We start from the raw sequence: 9250 nt of genomic DNA, 5'->3' as shown, positions 1-9250 counted from the left end.
TTTAAAAAACTCATTGATTTAGGCTGGCCTGTCCTGGAGCTCTGGAAAATGGACATTATGCATTTTTTATCTTATCATGTGTACATATGACTGAGTGTGTATGTGTATAAATGTGTATGCGTGTATATACTGTATTTACATGTGTATGTATGTGTATGCACATGTATGCAATTACATATCTATTTTTATTCATTCATCATTTATATCATTCATTAATTCATTGTTTTATCTTGCCTGTGTCTTATCTTGTTTATGCTTCTGTTTTTCTTGTCTTTCTCTTCTTCTTCTTTTTCTTCTCATTATTATTATTATTATTATTATTATTATTATTATTACATGTTGTGTTTTCTCTGCTGGCTAGCTCCTGTATTTGGGAATCAACTGGGTTTTTTCTGACCTTGTTAGGTGTGTGTGTGTGTGTGTGTGTGTGTGTGTGTGTGTGTGTGTGTGTGTGTTTGTGTGTGTGAGTGATCACTGTGTTCCTCTGACACCCAACTATTCCACACTCCCCCCTCTGGACTGCGCACCAAGAGCGACAGGGCCTCTGGTTCTTCTTCTTCTTCGTTATGTGTGACTCTCACTGTGAGGACAGTTATGTGTGTGGTGACTGGTCTAGCTTTTGTGAACTGCTACACTGTGTGTTCTGGCATCTTGTCATGTCTCATTTCTGTTCCTTGTGACGTGTGAGTGTCACATCTGTAGAGTTGTTGGAAAGCACCTTCACTGGAGCTGTGCTGAGTGACTCAAATCAGTGCAACTCATTTCTGCCTGTGGTTGAGTCGTTACAGGGACGTGATCATTTTTTCAGGGAGTAATGGTAATGAATAACTGACAGTTTTGGCTGGAGCACAACAACCTTATGAACTGAGACTGACTGACTGTGTCTGTGACTAAATGAGTGATGGAGTTACACCATTGGTCAGCTGAAGGCCTCATGAGCGACAAGGTTACACCACTGAGAGATGGAGCTTTAAAAACGCACACACCTCTCTATGCTGACAGCTGACGTGACTGAGCTTCTAACTTCATCTCTGAGTTTCATTTTACAAGTAAACCCAGCTGAGATCACAACACAGCCGTTGTCTTTAATTCACGTGTTTGGTGATTTTGTCAGACGACGTCATGGTTATGAAATCAAGATTCTGGCAGCTTAGAGGTGACTGCTGGTTAGCATGTCATCTTTTAGTTACTGTTTCATACTTGTTCTGTTGTCTGAGATAGAAACAGAAAATAAATGACAATAATTTTATTGGTACAGTGTCCCTGAGGGCTCGACACACTGCGACGTAATAAAACACAACACAAACCAAACAAATATGAAGAACTTATTTTAACCCAAATCACCACCTTTTCCTAAACCTAACCAATCTATGACTGTAATTATAGTATCCATGGTGATGAAGGTAGGTACGCTACTCTCTGTACAGCTTATTTTTCTAACCATGACAACCAAGGAAAACAGTTGTTTTATCCCAGTGTGAAATTATCAAGTTTATTAAAACTGTATTCCACTTCCATTGATATATTATAATAAATATATTAAAATACATCCATGTTCACCTGTTGGTCATTGCTTTTAACTTCAAAAGTCACAAAGCACTGAACAACAAGTGCGTCCCAGCTGGGTTCATCCCTTTTTTGTGTCCCCTGGAAACACTTCTGTTGTGTTGTCTAATTCATAAGTGCTTTTAACTTCGACTTCCTAAAGCATTGAACAAGTTGTGTTCATCGTCGTCTGTGCTACTTGCAGCGTGTTTCTTTATTTGCTTGTGTTAGTATTTGCGGCACATATGTTGTCAAATTGATAAAGATGTTTTCTGAATCTGTTTGTGTTTTGTCTATTTGCATGTGTTTTCTTAAGTTGCAGTGTGTTGAGCTGTCAGGTCCACAGCACTGAAACCTCAGCAGAATGCAAATAGCCTACGACGTGGTCCAGCCATATATTAGGTTCTGACCTAGTCTTGTTCAGTAGCCTGCAGCTGCATTGAGAAGACAGTGAACTGTCACAGTGCAGACGGATGGGCGCTGCACCTGCTGTAGTTTTGCTGTGATCTTTCACGTGTTAAATCTCTACAGCCTGGAACAGAGGGACTGCTTTCATATGAGCCTGTGGAAGTGTCACTGTTTCAGGCGCCTTTTCACAAGTTTACACATGTTTATAGACAATGTGAAAATGAACTAGTGGTGTGAATCTGTCAGAAGTGTGAAGACACAAACATAGATAGATGTCTCGCTAATTCACACAGTGCTGCTTGCAACCACACTGCAGGGTAGGACACAGGGGTGTACAACTATCATACAACTATCATCCTTCTTAAGATAAACACAGTGTGTTTGATTCAAACATGAAGCACGTTAATGTCACAGCTACAATGTGCTGTTCCTATATTGATGTTTCACCACAGTGTTTGTAGAAGAGAACTTGATCACTGTGTCGACCCCACAGAGGAAACTCAGCCAGAATCCACTGCTTCATTTCTGACTTTATTCAAACAAAACTTCACAATTTTCACTTCGGTTGAGCTCAGACTAGAGATGTTCCGATAGCATTGTTTCCTCCCCAGTACTGATCCCTGAACTCGTGTATTGGCCGATACAGAGTTCTGATCCGATACTATTGCAATTACAGCCACCTTTAACAGCTGTAAGCTACTATGATTGCTGTCATTGTTGTATGGCGTGGCTCGGGTTAAACTCTTTGTAAACCATGAACAAATACATGAATGCCATAGACTCTTTATATTATTGTCTAATTTGAACAATCATAGAAACAAATAAATACATTTAGGAATAACTAACAGTTCCTACACTAGTTGTCCAAACACTAATGTCACCCCCTGAAATTGAAGCTTTGTGTACTATACATGTTGTATTTTTACTGGTGGGACTTTCCAGAGTAAATTATTGTCAAATGACATTTTGCTAACAGCTAAAGTTACACTATTTACCCTGAATCAGTTCTCCCTCACCACTCTGTACAGTGCAGCTTATAGTGTAGGCTGCTGTTTTAGAGAGGCAAAGAGATGGCAGGTTTATTCGGGTGTGAAACTATGAAGTTTATTCATAAATGATGTGGAATCAGATCTGTGCATAGTCTCGTGTACTCGCCTGATACCTGATCCCATATTTCCAGCAGCATCAGGGGCATTTCTGATACTAGTATCGGAACAACTCCAGCTCAGACTACACTGCTCTTAGGAAGATAGAGGGAGAGAGAGTGTGTAGAAAAGCACATGGAAAATGATTTCATTTAGTAATCTTGAACACACACAGCAGCAGATTAATTTGATAAAAGCATCAGATCCACCCTGAGTCTATTTGCTGGCAGTGTAAATAACATGAGTCTCCACTTCTCTCTGTGATGGAGGCCTCCTGCTTCTCATCGCTGCCGAACACGCACTCAGTGCTGCATCCCTCAGGTCACTGGAGTCCAGACCCTGTCGGTAAAAGTTCACACAGTTACAGATGTCAAAAAAATCCTCATCTTGATTTGTCGTGTCGATTCTACCACTTTTAAAGGAGCTTTGTGGAAGTTTTGTACTAAAAGACGTGATAGAGACGCTGGCGTTTTCCACCTGTGGAGACAGCGCTTGGCGAGTAAAGGACTGAAGTTTGATGCTGAACTCGGAGACTGGTAAGTAAACGGCTGTTAATGCTAATGTAATGCTATGTAGCAATAGCAAAACTTACAAATAGCTCCTTTAAATCATAAGAATAAGTGATAAATCTTGTTTTACCTCACGTTGTTGTGCTTCCTCACCGGCAGCTAAATTAAAGAAACAAAGTGTCGAATCAGTTCATTTTCCTTAAAGTTTGATGTTATCACTTTCAGGCCTGAATCTTTTTTTTTGGCAGAATGCATAAAAACAATGATCTGTAAATCAGACAAGTACCTGCCGGAGGTCTCATGACTTTAATAACAACACCATTGATGATCACAAGGAAAACAATCAGACCACCCAGGATCGCGTTCATCAGCTTTGTCACTCCATCAGCCTCTGGGAAAAGAAAGGTAATGTAGCGCGCTCCTTTAACAAAATAAAATTAATGCTATTTAGTTGTCAGATTTAACAGAGGGATGGATACCACATGATTTTGTAATAATCTTACCTTCACACACACTTAAAAACTGATCTTACTCCTCTTCAAGAAAGATCATTTAAAACTGTGACAAATGTAGCTTCACTGTTTTACCTGGAAGTGATTGACAGCTGACACAGAAATCTGTATAAATTTACCTTTAGGCTTCACGTCCTCGATCACTTCATCACTGCCTTTCAATGAAATGAAGATGAATTTAGTCTTGACTTTGTCATATTTGATTCACCTCATGTTCACATTTTTACCATGTTTCAAAAGCAATAAGAAAATCACTGAAAGTGCAGTGTATTACAATCATTACCATAAATAGGTACCAACTGAAAGACTTTACAGTAATCTCACCTTCAACATGTAAATCTATTACACTGAAAATTGGACGTCCACTTGTGTAAAATCCACAGAAATACAGCCCAGAGTCAGATAAAGCCACTTGTTTGATTTTGAGAAAGAGGTTGGAGATGTTGGATCTCATCTCAAAATTTTCCTTTCCATATCCATCGCAGAATTCAGCTGCGCTGTCAGACTTGATCATGACAGAGATACAGCTGATCTGGGTTCTGTTGACCAGCCTGAACCAGAAGGTCACAGATTCATATTTGGAAATGTTGGAGATCAGCAGTGTGACCTCTTCGCCAGGTCGGCCCCTCACAGTGTGAAACCCAGACCCTGAGACAGAGATCCAACCTGAGACAAGCAGCACACACAACAACAGGTTAAGATGTTTCAAACCAACATGAACGATATCTCTCAATAAAAAGTCAGCAGGAATATCAGAAGTAAACAAGTTTCATTTACAATGAGTTCAACATACAATAACAACATTAGCACAAAGCATAATTCTGTTCCGGTACTTACTGAGGCTGCAGAGAATGAAAGGTGTTATCAAGGTAAAGTTCATCACTGTGTGTTTGACCGAAGCTCTGCAATGGCTGCGACTGAAGTGAGCCCAGGAAGGCTGTGTTTTCAACAGAAAGAGGAAGGATGCTCTTCTTCATGTGCCCTTTTGTGGTTCTCTCTCTCCCTCCAGACGTGGCATGGACACGTTAATGCTGCCCTGCACTTGCAAAAAGTAAGAATATTAATTGAAGCCTCTTCATGTTACCTACATCAGAAGATTTCAAACTGTGTTGTTGTTTGGAAGCACAGGTTTCCCACTGCATCTGATGTACACGTCTACATAAGGGATTTTAATCAGTGTCACCATCAGCTTGTAGACGACTGTCTTAACATCTGTAGCCTGGCTGCTGTTTTTCAATAGTGAGCTGTCTGATATTTGATCATTTTTATGGTCAAGGCAAACAGAAGTTGTGTGTATCTTTTATTTTGGATGAAGAGATTAGGTTTTGATATTTAATTTGTAGCAACTGAAAATATAAAAAACATGCTAAGACTTAAGGCTGCTCAGCTTTTCTGTGCATGTCAGCAGGAGCAATTTTCAGTTTGACCAAAACAGGAAAAAACCCAAAACAAAACCACCTCCACCTCTTGACATTGACAGCACCCTGACTACACAGTTCACTTACAGACATCGCAGCGCTGCAGTCATACGCACCATGAAGACCTTCACCTTGATAACAGCTTTACTTCTCTGCAGCTTCAGTGAGTACAGAGACTGAATTACTCCCAGTTATATTCACATCTATGGTAACTCCAACCCTCCAGAATTTAAACAATTGATTTATATAAAAGTTTATTTATTTGCTCATGTTCCATTTGTGGTATTGAAATTGAAATGAGGAGCTTCACCTTATAACTTATTTATTTATTATTTATTTCTTATTTTATTTTGAACCAATTATTCTCAGCACCAAGTGATGTCATCAGTAACACACCAGAGTTTAAACTTGTAAATTAGAGTTGAATTAATTGTTGCTGTTGCCTTATTACAGTAACTGTTACATTAAACACTCAATCTCTTGTTGTGTCTGCTGTTTGTTTCAGGCTGGATCTCATACTGTGATGGATACCAAAATGGAAATATTATGATGAAATCCAACATCTCCAGCATCCTTCTCAAAATCAAACAAGTGGATTCATCTGACCCTGGACTGTATTTCCGTGGATTTTACACAAGTGTATGTCTGATTGTCAGTGTAATATATTTAAATGTTGAAGGTAAGATTACTTTTGTTCAGTTCATTAAAAGGTGATGATCAATTTGATGATGAGGACAACAAGTCTCAAAGTAAGATTTCTCTCATTGCATAGATTGTTGGCCTGGTCTCATGCCACCAAATAGAAAGTTTAATCTGACTCAGTGACTTTTGTTCTAGATGAAGTGTGATCCTGGGGGGTCTGACTGTTTTTCTTTTAATGATCATCATTGGTGTGGTTGTTAAAATCAGGAAACTTCAGACAGATATATTTGAAAGCTTTTGTATCTGTTGTATTTAAGAATACTTTTCACATCCTCTAAAGTTGTTTCAGTTTGGTAACAGGTTTTCATGAAGTGCTCTAAATGCTGTACTTGCCCTGTATCCTGTGCAGTCAATAATGTAATGTCAAGTACAACCAAACTAGTTATAGGCTAAAAGTGGACCGGAGAAGTTTGTCAATGAGCAGTAGACTGACAAGCTCTGCCCCTTGTCTCTTCATATAGACGGTGGCAAACCTGCCAGTGATCATTAAGTTAACTGCATCCAGCTGCTTGTGCTCACTCTGTGTGGGCAGGCATGACTGAGCATCTGGGGCAAAACAGTGACGCCACTGACATGAGACTGAATGTTACATTTATATGATACATCAGCATTAGGTAGCCTGCCAGCCTCACCAATCTCTGTTTGTTTACCAAGCTCAGCAATTTCAGCAGAGCTACATTTGATGGATGCTGATGGTTATTGAACTAGACAGAATATTATAAATAAGATGTGTTGCCACACTTAATTATTGACCTAAAGGTGTCCATCACAACTCATTTCACTAAGTCAATGGCTAATGTTTCAGCAATTAGAACAGACCTTTGTCATATTGTGAAATCACTGCACTGAATGGGTCTGGCAGTGTGTTGAGACAGTGATGATGTTACTGACAGTTAGGAGAGGAATGAATAATGTTAGACTGGACATGAAGTATTAAAAATCTGACAGACGTTTTGTGCTGGGAGTCAGTTGTTGACGTTAGCGGACTCCATTCCTCAGCTAACGTTAGCTAGTGTTGCACACTTAGCGTGGCAGGGAGGCAGACAAGAGGCACTGATGCGAGGCCCTCGGGAGTGAGCATAAATGTCTCATCCTTTGGAAAAATCAATCCACAGACTGTTATGGACAAACAATATCAGCAGAGGGCAAAAGAAATTCTGCCATCTGCTGGTTGCATCATGGAGCATATCAAGCCTGTTGCAGGGAGTCTTTAGTTCTTTATTTTTACCATGATGCTGTGCAATCATCATATAAATATTTCAAAAATACAAACCTTTAAAGACACAGAGAGCATCCTACAAGCCTTCATCTCATCATGTCTGGATTATTGCAACAGACTTTTTACTTGTCTGAACCAAAAATCTCCTGATCGACTCCAAACTGTACAGAACTCAGCTGCAAGACTTTGAACCAGAATCACTTCTGTTCAGCCTCTTTACTCTGGCTCCCAGTATGTTTCAGAATTGATTATAAGATCCGAGTGATCGTTAAATTCCCTGTGAAATCTCTGACCTTTCAGTACCTTACTGAGATTTGCTTTTGAGTCGGCCATACATTTCTGTTGTTTAATCCCACAGCTGTGCTGACTTGTATCCTCCGTCTGAACTACTCCCAATTTCAGTGTGTCTCATCATTAAACCATCTACATATTTAATGTTTCCTCCTCTTTTCTCATGGGTCTGCCTCTTCTACAACCACAAATAAATGAACACAGACCTTGAAAACAGAGGTGATGTGTGATGTCATTCTTTTATGCAGCATCTCAGTACAATAAACAGATAAATAAATACATTTTTTAAAAAGAGAAAATTATTTTTTTAATGACTTTATTTATATTTTTTAAATGTACTTGTGTAATTATTATTATTATCATTATTATGGTTTTTTTAGGATGGGATGGAGGAGGATATAAACTATAGATATCATGAAGTTGTTATTTCCTTGGTTTCTTTTCTGAGAAATAACTACTGTAAGGGAATGCAATTCAACAAATAAAGAGTATAAAAAAATTAATCGATAAATAATTAGTTCTTTCCTCTCCTATTATTCATCTCACGGTCCCTCAGATTGTTCTTCTGGAGGGGCCCCACCCTGTGGCTTGAAACCACAGGACTACTTCACAGTTTGTACAGTAGCTACAGCAGTAAAGTGCTGCTTACAAACTGTTGCACAGTATTAGCAATCTAATAATGTCACATGTGAATGATACTAATCCGTACATGCTAACTGCTGATCATACTTCTGCACTTTTTCTGAGGACTTTTACTTGTAGTGGAGTGTTTTGACATTGTTATAATGATACACTGACTTCAGTTTTTATCACCAGTGAACACAAGCAGCTCAAAACAGAGTAAATGTACTTAGTTACATTCCAGCACTGAGTAAAATATATGAATGGTCAGGAAGAGATTGGGACATTGCTAGTGGTTGTCATGGTTACCAGTAAACTGTATTGGCTATGGAATAGAATATTGAAATAGAATAGAATAGAATGTTTAAATGACTCTATGATGATGATTCTATGGAAGGTGACACACAGTGAGAGAGTGTGTTGGTGCAGTTCACCTGTAGACAACACAGAGTTAACACAGACTTCACCTGAGACAACTGGGAACTGGAAGAAGTCACAGTGAAAGACAAGTGTGAGAAAGCCCAACATGTGAAACGCCACCTACTGGTGAAACGGCAGTAACGCGGTCTGAACAGGTCAGGACATGCTCAGTCACACTGACAAGCAGCAGACCAGCTAGTGAGCAGACTGAAGCTGCAGGGACTCTCTGTGTGTGTTTCCCATATCCTGTGTGACATTACATTTCTGTTGCTGTATTATGCTTAAGTAGCAGTTAAAGGAATATTACTGGTGTACTTCAGGCCATATGGCAGTTTATTTATTAATGTTTAAATCTAACTGTTGAATAATATTCTGAGCATAATTTCTAATACATTGTATTGCTTTTCTGTATATTTTCAGACCACACACACACACACACACACATACACACATGTTGTAA

At 39.1% G+C, this 9250-nt stretch overlaps 2 protein-coding genes across 4 annotated transcripts in view; one reads left to right on the top strand and one right to left on the bottom strand.

Moving 5' to 3' along the window:
• Positions 1-9250, top strand: part of LOC139621470 (transcription factor 7-like 2) — a 32703-nt gene that overhangs the window by 10192 nt on the left and 13261 nt on the right. The window lies entirely within an intron of this gene.
• Positions 2466-5147, bottom strand: LOC139621473 (uncharacterized). Of its 2 annotated transcripts, XM_071478005.1 has the most exons (6): positions 4957-5147; positions 4444-4785; positions 4239-4274; positions 3894-3998; positions 3738-3766; positions 2466-3437 (listed from the first exon to the last, which is right to left on the bottom strand). In XM_071478005.1, the coding sequence occupies exons 1-6, from the start codon at positions 4997-4999 to the stop codon at positions 3315-3317; spliced, it is 678 nt and encodes a 225-aa protein (XP_071334106.1). In that variant the 5' UTR covers positions 5000-5147; the 3' UTR covers positions 2466-3314. The 2 variants fall into 2 exon arrangements, with proteins under 2 accessions (XP_071334106.1, XP_071334107.1); XM_071478006.1 differs by lacking the exon at positions 4239-4274.

The sequence above is a fragment of the Trachinotus anak genome, unplaced genomic scaffold (genome assembly GCF_046630095.1).
Source record: "Trachinotus anak isolate AG129_WGS33_773 ecotype Australia unplaced genomic scaffold, CSIRO_AGI_Tana_v1 ptg000005l, whole genome shotgun sequence".
Lineage (NCBI taxonomy): Eukaryota > Metazoa > Chordata > Actinopteri > Carangiformes > Carangidae > Trachinotus > Trachinotus anak.
This window is presented reverse-complemented; position numbering and strand designations above follow the sequence as displayed.

Bases quoted from the DNA above. Each gene is read 5' to 3' on its own strand.
- LOC139621473 (XM_071478005.1), bottom strand. From the start codon at position 4,999: ATGAACTTTACCTTGATAACACCTTTCATTCTCTGCAGCCTCA. The intron at 3,767-3,893 runs GTACTTGTCTGA...TCTTTAATTTAG, and splicing joins AGTCATGAGACCTCCGGCAG to CTGCCGGTGAGGAAGCACAA. The intron at 3,438-3,737 runs GTAAAACAAGAT...TTTTACCGACAG, and splicing joins AGGAAGCACAACAACGTGAG to GGTCTGGACTCCAGTGACCT.